Raw genomic sequence first — 13,700 nt, forward strand, 5'->3', positions numbered from 1 at the left:
AGGTAGACCTAGGGCTCAGATGCCGGCTCCAATGTTAATTATGTGACCTTGAGCAAGTTAGGGAACTTTACGCACCCCGGTTTTCTAATCTGTAAAGTGGGACTGTTAATAATTATGTCACAGGACTAGGTAAGAATTAAATGACATAAAAAGTGCTTAGCAAATAGATGCTCAATAAATTTAAATCCCTATTCTCAATGTAAAGCTAAAACACACACACTTAACATGTGTCTCTTTAACCACTAATTAGAAAGCAGCAAGTTACAGCAAGAAACTGCTGTTGGAGCCTCAGCTCTGCCAGTAACTAGTCGCGTGGCATTGGGCAAGTCATTTAACCTCCCTGGACCTCATTTTCCTCATGATTAACCAGAAATAAGGAACTGAACTCGATGACCTCTAAAATCCTCCACTGAAATTTGAATCTAGTTATTTCTAAATTCACATTGTTTGCCTCGCTGGTCCAACACTGGGAAGTTCTGCTTTAAATTTTATTTACCTTTTCCTGCACTTTAAAGGCAGACACTATGGGTAGTCTTCTGTAAATACTCATTTTTCATTGAAACAAAATAAGTGATAATAAAAATATACAAACATTTGAATTTACTATAGATTTACTAGTACACTAAACCACAAACCTAATTTTGATGCCTTTGAGAAGCCGAATCTGCATTAATGGCAACAGCCCTTTATGTTTCATACCGACTCATCGAATCAGTCTACACACGTGCATAAATAATACACACCTAACAGTTACATAGAACTAACAACAATTAGGAAAGCCAATCACAGAAGAGTAACAAAATCATTCTATACACAAACAAGTTACAAAGTGGTCAGAATGAAAATCCTACTAGCAGGGCATTCTGTTATTAACAAGCTAGTCAAACCTGAACTAAAGACAAAACTGCTTTGGCAGGATCCAAATGCGATTAGAAGGTGGTCTGTGGTAGGAAGTAAATGCAAATTTGATTCGTGAGAAAAGCTGTGTTTTGAGGAAGGCCAACAAGTCCCAACTTGGGCAGACACCGTCTAGCTGCGTGTTGTAGAGGCACTAGCACAGCCAGGTCTCAGCAAGGTGACCGTACTGCAGGCAGGACGCTGGTTGGGTCCCCTTTCTTACCCACTGGCAGATGGTGGAAGGACACCTGGTGAGGCAGTGGCTCACTGGGAATTCCTAAGAGTCACATACAGGGCTAGGCTCATGCCATTCATCCCAATACTGGGCCTGGAACCACATCACCAGGGGACAAGGTGTGGGAGAGTGCAGTGTGGTGGCCAACCTCAAAAGGTAAGGGGCAGACTGCAAAACATGAACGTTTGTTCTGGCAGATAGAGGTCTGTGAATGTCCCAGAGTGTGTTAATGTTACAGTATTTATGATTTTTAGCTCATATTAAGTGTTCCTTGAAAATAATAAGTTTCATCAATTAAGTCCTTGTGTGGAGCACTGTCCTGTTGAGGCACACTGAACTTGCCACTTCTGAACCTCACCAGGCAACCTTCCAGTTCTAGGGTATCCAAGATTTGGTGTCCAAATCAGCTGTGCTACCCTTCCTCTTCATGATTTCACAAGCCGATCATAAATTTCCTCTCAGCCTTCATCCTTCCATCTGATAAGAATAGCCTAATACAACCCACGATTATTTTAATTATTCTTCCCCAGACCTTATCCAAACCCCCTCCAACTTCCTTAGAATGAAGATCACAACTCTATACAATGCTGTGGTCCTGAATATCCAAAGTGATCATGAAAAAAAGGAAACAAAAAACGAAGTTGAAGGATTCAGACTCCCTGATTTCAAAACTTACTAGGCATAAAAATCAATGAAATACACTTATCAGTCCAGAAACAAACATATATATCTGTGATCAACTGATTTTTGGGAAGTGTTTAGAACCTTCAGCGGTAAGACTAGTCTTTCACAAATGAGGCTGGACAACTGGACATCCACATGCAAGAGAACAAAACCGAACTCTCACTTTCTGCCATATATAACAACTAACTCAAAATGAATCAAAAATGTAAATATGAAAGCTAATACTTGTAGAACTTAAAAAAAAAACAAACAGGGACAAATCTTCATGACCTTGAATTTGGTAATGGTCTCTTAGTATCACTCCAAAAGTACAAGCAACAAAACAAAATTAAACTGGCCTCCATCAAAATTAAAAAACTTTTGTGCACCAAAAGAGAATATCAAGAGTGTGAAAAGAACCTACAGAATGAGAAAAAATATTTTTAAATCATATATCTAATAATGCTCTAGTATACAGAATATATAAAGAATTCTTACAACTCAACAACAACAAAAAACAATTAAAAAATGGGCAAAGGACCTGAACAGACATTTCTCCAAATATACAAATGGCCAATAAGCACATGAAAAGATAGTCACTCAACATGATCTAAAATGCAAATAAATTTCAAATGCAAATGCAAATAAAAACCACAATTAGATACCACTTCACACCTACTAGGAAGGCCAGAAGAAAATGAAAAACACAGTGTTGGTGAAGATCCAGAGAAACTGGAACTCTTGAACACTGCCGATACGGTTGCTATGGAAAACAGTTAGATGGTCCCTCGATAAGTTAAACACTGAATTACCATATAACCCAGTAATTCCACTCCTAAGTATATATCCAAAAGATTAAAAACAAGTGTTCACACAAAACCTTGGACACAAACGTTCATAACAGCAGTATTCACAATAATCAAAAGGTGGAAACAACCTAAATGTTCATCAAATAATGAATGGATGATTAAAATATGGTATTCATACAATGGAGTGTTATTCAGCCATAAAAATAAATTATTAACATATACTACAACATGGACAGACTTTAAAAAAATTATGTTAAGTGAAAGAAGTAACACAATGTATGATTCCATTTATATTAAATATTCAGAAAGCAAATTAATGGCTGTCAAGGGGGTGGCGGCGGGGAGGGGACTGACTGCTTAACTGGGTTTCTGGGTTTTCTCTGGGGTAAGGAACAAGTTCTGAAACGAGAGAGTGCTGACGGTTTGCATAACATTATGAAAGTACTTACCACCACTGACCTGTACACTTTAAAATGGTGGAAAATGGTAAATTATCTGTTTTATGTTTTATCACAATTTTAAAAATACCATAAATATTTGTAAAATATATATAAAATAACCTCAATTATAAAACAAAAACACCAAAAACTTAACACAAGAAACTGGAGGTACAGTGTTCTTCAGACTGTTCTTCCTCAGCCTCTAGGCTGGCAGAGATGTTCTAGAACCTCTGAACTCCACAAGGAGGGAACAGTATCCTTTTCGTCACCATTTCTCACTGGTGTCCAGCACAGTGCCTAGCAAACTGGAATGTGCTTAATAAATCTTATTCAATAAATCTCAGCCTAAAAATTGGAGAGGGAAGGGGGCTCTGCCAGAGTGGCTCAGCTTTTAACATCTTTATATATGTTTCTGCACTTTCATTTTAAACAGGGTTCCACTGCTTCAGCCCTGGCTGGTGTGGCTCAGTGGACTGAGTGCCGGCCTGCCAACTGAAGGGTCACTTGTTCGATTCCCAGCCAGGGCACATGCCTGGGTTGCGGGCCAGGTCCCCATTAGGGGGCGTGTGAGAGGCAACCACACATTGATGTTTCTCTCCCTCTTTTCCTCCCTCCCTTACCCTCTTTCTAAAAATAATAAAATGTTTAAAAAGAAAGGATTCCATTGCTTTAAAAAGAAAAAGTTGTTGAGTAATTATTGATCTAGAAACAGCCAATGTGTTTATAAAAATCCTGAATTAAAAAGTTGGAGATGCCTGGCATTAAACCGTCACAAAATAGAGGCAGTATCTGGGTCTCCTGGGAGGAGGGAGTGTTGGGGGGCAGTAACACGGCACTGACCCCGCACAGCAGCCAAAGCCCTAACTAATCCATGTAGAAAAATCTTGCAGCACTGCAGTAAAGTGATCAGAGGTTATGGGAAAAAAGGCCGCAGCTGCACCTTCACCTCTCACAACCATCAAAATCCATGAACACAAAACAAAAACTCTCAAGTTCCCAAAAGCCATAATAAATCAAATTTTACATGTGTAGCTGGTGGTGCTGAAAAAAAACACCCCAAAAATGTACTGGTAAGAGCACTTACGAAAAGAAATATAACTGACTTAATAAAGGAAGCTATTTGTATGGGGAGGGGAAAAAACCCCACAGATTTAACAATAAGACACTTGATAAGCTTTTGGTATTTAATTCCAATCTGGGAAAAGGTCTCAGAATGTAGTTTGCATGAGAGAAAGGTGTTTGAAAGCAAGCTTCACACTATATCTATTCTACAAACTGCCTTTCTGACATTCTACTTGGAGACGAACCCAACCTTGGAGAGCTGTTTAAACAAGTTTCCCCCTAAGCCTAAAGTCTAGAGAATGAAAGCTTTGTTCTCACTCAAAAGAGACGTTTGATGTTTATGCTAAAGAGACCTGTCACTGCAACTTAATTTATGGCTGACTGTAAATACCTGAACATCCAGCCAGGGCCCACCTGCTGCCCAGAATGTCAAGGTAAAACTTGAATGAGTGGCATCCTTACGATGCAGTATGTCCAATGTTCCTGGGACCTAAGCGTACAGACTCAGCCACCATATTTAGACTGTCTACCAGTAACCTGGTATTTCTCCTTTACTAACAGTTTATAATGAACATGCAAAAAAACATTGTTTTCTTTGTTGTATATAAGTAGACATATCTGTGGCTCATTAGGGTCGTGGAGGATATTTACCAGTGATATTTTGTATTTGCTTCCTGACCTACTTACTACACTATGGATGAGTGGAAAAGAGACAATGCACATCAGTTTTGAGTGAGAAAAGGGATAGGAATGGTTGCTTTAGGCATCGGAGACAATGAAGGAGAAAAAATAAACTCAGCCAGGGCTGAGACTAAAACTAATGAGAGTGAGAACAAGTGAATTTGGGTGGAATAAAATGGGGAGATGGCAGAATAAACAGAGATGAAAGAGGTGAGGTAGGAAGAGACACGATGATATTCCAAGTAACTCACAAATTCTGTAGTATTTTTGAGTAGCTGGAATAAAAACTGTATATGTAGAAGATAATAAAATTATAGGACAGAGTAGGAATTATTTACCTAGAATTTTGCTGAGAGGACAGAAATGAAGGAATTCAATTAAACAAATTTATTAAGTACTTAAAATATGCAAGGCTCTGTGACAGGACAAAGTCATGGAAAGAAGAACAAGCTAATTCCTAGCATCAATTTTTAGGAGATAAAATTTGGGGAGAATGGGAGGGGCAGACAACCACAAACCAGTGCGAACCTCTGTATGACCAATACGGACCAAAGAGAAAAGCAGAGAGGCTGGAACCACTGACGGGGGTGCGGGGTGGGGAGACAGGGGGACAAAGACAGTCTCACACCGGACTACGCTGCATTGGGCTACGAAGAGAAGGCCTAGGCCAAGAAAAGCACCGGGGATGTTAGGTCCACAGTGAATGGACATACACAAAAGTATCAAGGATCCAGCCAGAGACAGGGCAGTAAGGGAGACAAACCAGATTGGACGGGTTGTGATGCAAGGCTAAGGGGTCTAGGGTTGATCCTGGAGGCCACAGAAAAGCGGTGGAACCATCAGATGCAGAAGCCATATTTTCCCAAGTTAAATCCAACACTAGGACTGAGGGAAAGAGAGAGAGTGGAGGCAGAGACTGCTTAGGAAATTCCTTGAACAGGCATCACAGTATGTAGTAGAGCACAGTATCAACAGCACATGCTTTGGAGTCAGAAAGACCTCAGACCCACTGCTTAACCTCTATATGCCCCCGTTTTTTCCTCTGTAAAATGGGGATAAGAGTGCGTCAGAGAACAGCTGTATAGAGTCAACCATGTAACACAGTCCTCAGCTTAACACTTGGGCATGTAGTAAACATGCAGTCAGTCAAAACCTTCTGTTACTACTGTCATCCCAGTCAATAGGGTATGAACTCCTTGTAGTTTTATGGTTATTCCAACAAGCAGAAGAAAAGTTAATTTGTTTATAAACTTCTAAAGGCAAAGAGAGACCCCTTCCTCAGTATCCCCCTCACTCGGCTTGGTCTCAGGCATTAGAAATGAACACTGGTGGACTCTGACTCGGCCTTACCCCTACAAGTGTAGAATGTAATACACAGGCATATACCAAAATAATAAATGAAGATTTGGGGCAAGGCAGGTTCACCACAAATACTTAAATACAATGCAATAATGAACAAATACTAATGCAAGAATAAACCGTGTTCTGCGTACTCACAACTGTAAAACTACTTTTGCCCCAACCTGTGTGTGTGTGCTTCAATTCACAGACTCTTCAACTTAAACATCACTATCATCTAAAAAATCTATATCTGAAGCCCCCAAAATTTCCTCCCTCCTCCACTCACTCACAAATATCTAGGAAAGGGTAACAAGCAGTGGATGAAAGCCACATGTGGCCAAAGTGCTTCTCACACGCAAGGCCCAGCGACGCGATGGCTGGGTCCCAGGTCTCAAGGGCCCTCAAGCCCACCTTGGGATAGTTCTCTTATCCCCCTCTCCTGCTGTCTTTCTCCTCACCTCACCACATGACTCACCACACACACACACACATTTTTAGAAACACCACGTATTTACCATCTCACAGTTTCTGTACCTCAGCTGCTCTCTCACCTTGAGGCAGGACCTCTTTCAAGCTCATTGGTGACTGGCCAACCCCACTGCCTGTGCACAAAGGGCCGAGGTCCCCATTTCTGCCTCGCTGGCAGCCCAGGACCACTCTCAGCTCCTAGAGCTGGCCTGCAGCTCCTGGCCACGTGGCCCCACGGGCAGTTCACACACAGTTGTTTACTTTCTTTCAAGCCAGCTGGAGAATCTCTGCCTTCCTCTTCTGCAGTCAGCTGAGAAAATTCTCTGCTTTCAAAGGGCTAGCTTGGTTAAGTTCTGTCCACCATAACAGTCTCCCTATTTGAAGATCAACTGATTTGGGACCTTAATTACATCTACAAAATCCCTTCGCAGTAGTAGATTCATGCTGGACTGAGTAACTGGAAGAGGCATGTGTACACCAAAGGCTGGGCATCTCGGGGGGCAGGGCGGGGGGGGGGAGGTAAAGGATGGGCTATAGCTGCCAGAATCACCTTGTATTTTATTTCTTTATTGTCTAGCTCATGTGCCAAAAGGTAAGTTTCTTGAAGAAAAGTGTTTTTGTCTCCTTTTGTTTGCTGTAAACAACCGTGTTCAGAATACGGTAGGTGCTCAATAAATATGTTAAAGGAATCTTTAGATCACCACAGTTCTCTCTCCCTCTCCACATATGTACACACATGTGTGTGTATATGTGTGTGTGTATATATATAAATGTTTAGTTTATTTACAGGCTGAAAATGGGACTTCTAACTGTATACATTAAAATTCTGATTCAGTGAAACCATGTAGGGGTCCTTGGAATTCCATAAGACACAATTTTCTGCCACAATTATTTGAACAGCTTTCACAAAATACACTTCATCCTCATCAGTCATAGATTCCATACTTGTGAATCTGCCTACTTGCTACAGTTTATGTGTAAACCCAAAACAAATGCTCTCAGTGCTCTCGTGGTCATCTGTGGACATGCACCAATTGGTTAAAAGTTTAAACATGCGCCCATGTTTGAACACCCAAAGCACATGGTTCCCACTGAGGTGGAACAAGACAATGCTCTGCCTTCTTGTTTCGGCTCTCACACTGTAAGTATGCATCCTTTTCATGGTCTCTTTAGCGCCAGGCTTTTAGCCTTTCTGTGTTTTTTTTTTTTTTCTTTTTTTTTGGGGGGTGGTTGTTGTGGTGATTTCAGTTTAAAGTTGTCCCCAATAGTGCTGAAATGCTAAAAACATTGATGTGCCTTACAAAGAAAATACATGTATCAGATAAGCTTCGTTCAGGAATGCATTATAGTGCTACTGGCCTTGAGCTCAATGTTAAATAATCAATAATATGTATTATACAAGGTGTCTTTAAATATAACCACACAGAAGACAAGGTTATGTACTGGTCAGTTGATGAAAATGTTGGGACCAGGGGCTCACAGGAACCTAACCCTGTGTTTCCCCTAGGAGCAATGGTTCAGTGTTTGCTAATTCAGTGTTGGAGTTGACTTTACAGAACATAACTACCACAAATAACAAGGTGACTGTAATAGCCCCATTTTACAGATGAAAGAATAAAGTTGAGATAGATGTGAAATGGCAGTTCCTGGCACACTCTTGCACATTATCATTTTCTTCACAGCGCTCGTGACTGATAATTGTGTTTACTTTTTACTTTCAGTCTAAGCCACTGCAATTGTAAGTTCCATGACAGTTAGTGATTTAGGAATCTTTGTCCATCTTGTTCTCTGTTATTTCCCCATGCCAAGAACTATTCCAGGTACATACCCACCTGAACGAATAAAAAAATTCTCCTGTATGTAATTGTGTAAATATTAGGGGTGACTGATACTGTCAGGGGAAAGGCAGTTACTTCTATTATGTTAAATTCAATGTACTTACCAAGACAAATGCAGGCTTAAGATTAAGTGGAGAGGGAAGAAAACCAAAAAGAACCCCACAGCTGCCTGAAGGAGCACTGTCTGAAAGCCAGAGAGCAGGTGAGATCACCTGGGATGGAAACTTCACAACTAAACTCTGGCAACCCTACAGAGTGAGAGAGAGAAAGAGATATTCTGCGACAGCAGTTTTGCATGGTGTTACATTTATCCATGATGGAGAAGCCAGCAGGCAGAGAGAACAGACAAGGGCAGAGATGGTGCCTCTGGAGCCCAACTTCAGGTTGAGAGAGAGAGAGAGAGAGAGAGAAACACGGAGGTGAGCAAAAACCAAGAGCAGGTATTCGAACCTGGCCAGGAGGTACTGCCTGCAGAGAGTGCGTGCAAGTCAGACTCTGGGGACTGTCAGGCCTAAGCAGCTGATTCCTTAAAAGGTGTCAGCAACCCTGGACTAGGAGGAACCGGTGGTCTAGCAGCAGGGGTAGTGAGAGAGAGGACTCAAGGATTTTCGTTGTGTAAACACGGAGGAGAGAATGAGATAAGACCCCCTTACTTCAACCCCTCCTATAACAGACAAATAACATAAGAATTCAAGACAAAGAGGCGGGATTCCAGAATTACTGTTCACTGCTGCTCTGAGCAGAAACTGAACAGTAAACAATAAGGATTTCAAAATTAAAACAAAAGAGCCACTTTGGTATTCTAATTTAACCTTCAAAAATAAAGAACATCTAAAGCACCATGAACTGAGAATTCCATTCCACCTCAACACCCTGTACTCCTGAGTTATTATGAGAACAGACTGCAACGCAATTCAACTCATGTTCCAAAATGCAACAAGCGGCTTCAGCAGGACATGCTGAAAGCAGCAGCATGTCTCCTCTCCTGTTTTCTGATTCATATTTTGGTAGCAAGGTTACAATTAGCTCACCAGTGGAGAATAAACCTATTTATAACACAGCAGTCTACCTGAGAGACAATCAACTAAAAAGGTTTTTAGAGGAAAGTGAAGTGCTGCTTCTTCCTGTGCTGACTGCAGGTTCCCAAGGTCCTTTCGGATGAAGTCCTCAGTCTAACCTTCCTGTATTCACAGGCTTGATTCCGGCCACTTCTCTCAGCCACCATGTTCTTATGTAACATTTACATAGTGCCATAAACCTACCCAGAGTTGTGTAAGAATTAAAACGTTGCCAAACCAATAAAGCCTAAAGCAGGTCACTCCCTCCAGCCTGTCTTTGATTAGCACAGGTATGCTGCCCGGTCTAGATGTAAGAGCCTGTCAAAAGACAGAAATTAACCTGAGGAAATCTGACACATCTACAAAAAAATGCACAAATAAGAAGAAATTAACCACACTGTGACACGTGGTGCTTCTATCAATCCAAAGAGTATGTTACCCTGCCCCTTAAGATAAAAAGTAACCCAACATTGCTTGTTCACTGAAGTCAGAAACTGTGTCTAAAAATACCTCTCAGCCAACTGGCTATCAGTAAGTCAGTCTCACAAATGTCCCAATAAATGTGACAGGAATTATTTCCTTACTTTGCAGAGGAAAAACTAAGGCAGTCACAGTAAGGTTAAGTGACTTAAGGACAACCTGTAAGGGAACGAAATTCCGGGGCTGGAAACCAGTCTCCTCCCTCCATCTGGCTCTAACCTTTAACCGGAGTAGCCATTTTATTATGTTTCAATCACATCTGTTCCAGGAGCTCTTTTAACAAAACTAATCAGAGATTCTCTTTTCCTCTACAAGAGTTCTCTTTCACTGTAGTTCAAAACTATGTCCACTGAACAAAATTACAAGACTTGGCCTGACATAGGATTTTCAGTCTGTTCATAGAAATTCAAAATGTTCCTACCAAAACCTCAAATGTCACCTTTGTTGCTTTTGTCTTAAGAAATGAAATGTCTTCTGCTACTAACTAATGGAATTTTACATTTTTAAGTACTAATGTGAAAATTCCAAAGCTCAGCCTTTAAACATGGTACACCTATCAAATGGATGCTGTTTATAACCCAGAAGTCATTCTCCTTATCGCCGGCCTTTTACTAAGTCAAAGTTCATTCGCTAATTAATAGAAATGCCTGTCCCTTGCTGCACTCAAGTCATATCCAAGCACCAGGCATCAGGGCCACCCAGCTCTGCCGCTCCTCCAGCCCTCCCGGGGGAAGTAAGACAGAGTGCAGGGGAGGAAAGCAATCAACTTCTTGTTATCCTCAGCCTCTACGTTCCCAGAACTGACGTTTTACTTTGAGCCTTTTGCAACAGTGGTCTCTGTAGCATGCACTATTGGCAACTAGATGTGTCCCGGAAAAAACTGCAGTGTCTGGCCAAGAAGTTTAAAGGCCTTCGAGAATGTTTGCTGGACACACAACCTAATTTCCAATTTACCAAAAAAAGAAACTAATTCCTTATTATGACCACCCATTTCACCCCAACAAACATCCATTTCAGGATGGTTACCAAAAAAAAAAAAGAACTCTGCCCCATTCAGATCCAGTTGGATTATCAATTAAACATTCTTAACTAAGCTCACAACAAAAAAAGCCCCACAGACACTACACCAAGTTAACAGGGAAACAGTTGTTAAAAATCCTGCATACAGTAGAGACAGGATAAAAATTCCTATGAAAAGTTTAAAGATTTATTAATACACATATCAAATGACAAACCTGAAGGCCATGTCTCCTTATTTATTACCCCACTAGAGAAATAACATGTTACACTTTCCAAAAGCATGGCCCACAATAAGGCCCAGCAAACATTATTCATGAAAACCAAGATCTTACCACAAATGTCAGGTCGTATTCATACACCTTCCCTGTGTTGATCAGAATCACGACATATCAGCAGTGCACAGAGCAGCGAGACCCAGGAACACACACGAGGTGCTTAACAGAAGTATCAGCCAGTGAACAAAGACCCCACTGCACAGGCTACGCCACTGGAAACTAATATCAAAGCTGAAGATAATGAACTTGTTTTTGAGACGCCAAAGTGGGATGATGTCTTTTTGTTTTTTTTTTTTTTTTTTGATTGTCTGGCTTATTAAAGGAGACTGAACCCACCTGAGAATCATTATTTTTAGTGGAGAGGAGAGCCACAAAACACACACTTGATCTCCCATTGCTGGAAGGCCACGGGCTGCTGAGAAGTCAAAGCAGCAGGCTTTGTAATACATCAGAGCATATATAGTCCTGATAGTCTCTCCCAGATCCATCTGTGGGTCAATAATCACTTCAATATAACTGCCAAATATAACCTTCATCTGCTACCCCAATGCCAAAACACATTGGAGACAACTCTCTTAAATTAAATATTTTAGGGTTTCATCTGCTCTTCTTAGCCCCACAAAGCCTCATAAATAACAAATCCAGGTAAGGGTGCTACAGAAAGGTACCCACCTATATAGTGGGAAGGGTGGGGGTGGTATGGGCAGCAGAGGCTGTGGGGGTTGGAAGGTGAGGGGTGGGGGAGGGGGGGAAGGGTAAATAAAAGGGTGGTGTGGGAAGGTAAATAAGTACTGACCAAGGGCCAGGGAGCTGGTCCAGTGGTGGGATCTTTAAATAATCCTGGGGGTTGGAGCTTCGTTCTAGGATTTCACCTGAAAGGCATCCACGAAGTGAGCAACTGAATGGGCCCCCTGGGGTGGGGTGGGGGAGGCGAGATGGAAAGCAAATACACCTAGATGCAGATTAACCATTCTGGAACTAGGTTTCCTAGGGTTAGAGGGATCCCAAAGGCAAACTCCAAAACGGCTGAGGGGCCTATTCGTCCCACTTCCTCCAAAGAGCTTCCACACGTCATGTGTATTGGCGGTGGGGGGCGGTTTGCCCCACCGAACTCAAGGGACTGGGTGAAGGGGAAATGTGACTCCCTTTCCCAGAACCTGAGGGAGGAGAAGAAACGCCCAAGTGCAGGATTTGAAGGAAAGGTTAGAGACCCCTTCCCCTATCTTCTGAGATGCGTAAGGACTCTCAGCATCAGGATACCTTGGAAAGCAAAGACCTCATCGCCCCAGCCCCAGGATCTTGGCGGGAGAAAAGGCATCCCCCAGGAGCATCTGGAGGGAAGGAATGAGGACCCCGGCCCCTAAACAAGCGAAGGGGACGAAACATGCGCTCTACATTTTGGGAAAGAAACCGGCACTCCCCTCTATGGAACATCAGGGTGCTGGGAGCGCGACCCCCAAGAGCTCCCCGAATTCAGCTCCGCCTGGAAGACGACTCGGGTCCCCAGGGGCCCGGCGTGAGCTCTGTCGCGGCTAGGCGCGCAAGCCTAGGGGGTCGGGAAAGGCCACTGGCGGTCACCCCGACTCCTCTGCGCCCCCCGCCCGGCCATATTGTGCGCGTGGGGAGGGGGCGCGCTGTAGCCCAGGCGCCGCGGCGCAAGGCCTCGCCCTCGCCCGGCCCTCTCCATCCCGGCCTCCGCCCCCCGCCCCGGGACTCACCCTGGATCCCCCGGGGCCCGGACCCGCCGTTGCCGGCGAGCAGGAGGACGACTAGGGGGAAGAAGGAGGAGGCTCCGGCCGACTCCGCCATAGTAACCGCCACCGCCGCCGCCGCCGCCGCAGCCCAGCAGCGCCCAGCGCGCGCGCGCGCGCGCGCGCGCCCGGCGCCTCCCCTCCTCCCGCGGCCCGGCTCCCGCCTCCTGCTCCTCCGCCCGGCGCCGGCACGTGCGCTCCCAGCGGAGCCGGCGCCGCGGCCGCCGCGCGCGCCCCCGAAGGGCGGGGCCGGGTGCGCGCGGGCGCCCGCCTTAAAGGGGAGTGTCCCTGTTAAAGGGGTGGGAGGAGTGCTCCTTGCGCCTCTCGGCCCCCCATCACCAGTGGGTGAGAGGGCGTCGCCGAGGAGGCCAAGCGGAACGCGCCTCCTCCGCCCTACCCTACATCCCACTCAGGGCAGGTTACCTTATCAGCACCGCCACTTCCCCGCATCCAATATTCTAAGAGTCCCACGTGTTTTCTGGTTCCCTTCATCCCTACTCCCTATCCTCTACCCCGTCACGTCCCAGCGGGATCATCGCAACCGCCTGCTACCTGGTCTCCCCACTGGAATCCTTTGGACGCCCAGCAGCCTGTATGATTAATCATGGGATGCCCCTTTTCAGAACATACTAAGGCTTTTTTTCAAGCTGATTTGAGAGAGAAATATCGACTTGTTCCACTT

General features: G+C 43.9%; 1 protein-coding gene across 1 annotated transcript in view; it reads right to left on the reverse strand.

Moving 5' to 3' along the window:
* The window catches only part of ACVR1B (activin A receptor type 1B), a 35,387-nt gene extending 22,263 nt beyond the window's left edge, over positions 1-13,124 (reverse strand). Inside the window, exon 1 of the mRNA XM_054591084.1 lies at positions 12,986-13,124. Coding sequence (XP_054447059.1) covers positions 12,986-13,076 — 91 coding nt within the window. The 5' untranslated portion in view covers positions 13,077-13,124. The remainder of the gene's footprint in view (positions 1-12,985) is intronic.
* Between the last annotated feature and the right edge of the window lie 576 nt (positions 13,125-13,700).

Source organism: Pteronotus mesoamericanus, unplaced genomic scaffold, assembly GCF_021234165.1.
Source record: "Pteronotus mesoamericanus isolate MK-2021 breed Mesoamerican mustached bat unplaced genomic scaffold, CSHL_Meso_final scaffold_21, whole genome shotgun sequence".
NCBI lineage: Eukaryota > Metazoa > Chordata > Mammalia > Chiroptera > Mormoopidae > Pteronotus > Pteronotus mesoamericanus.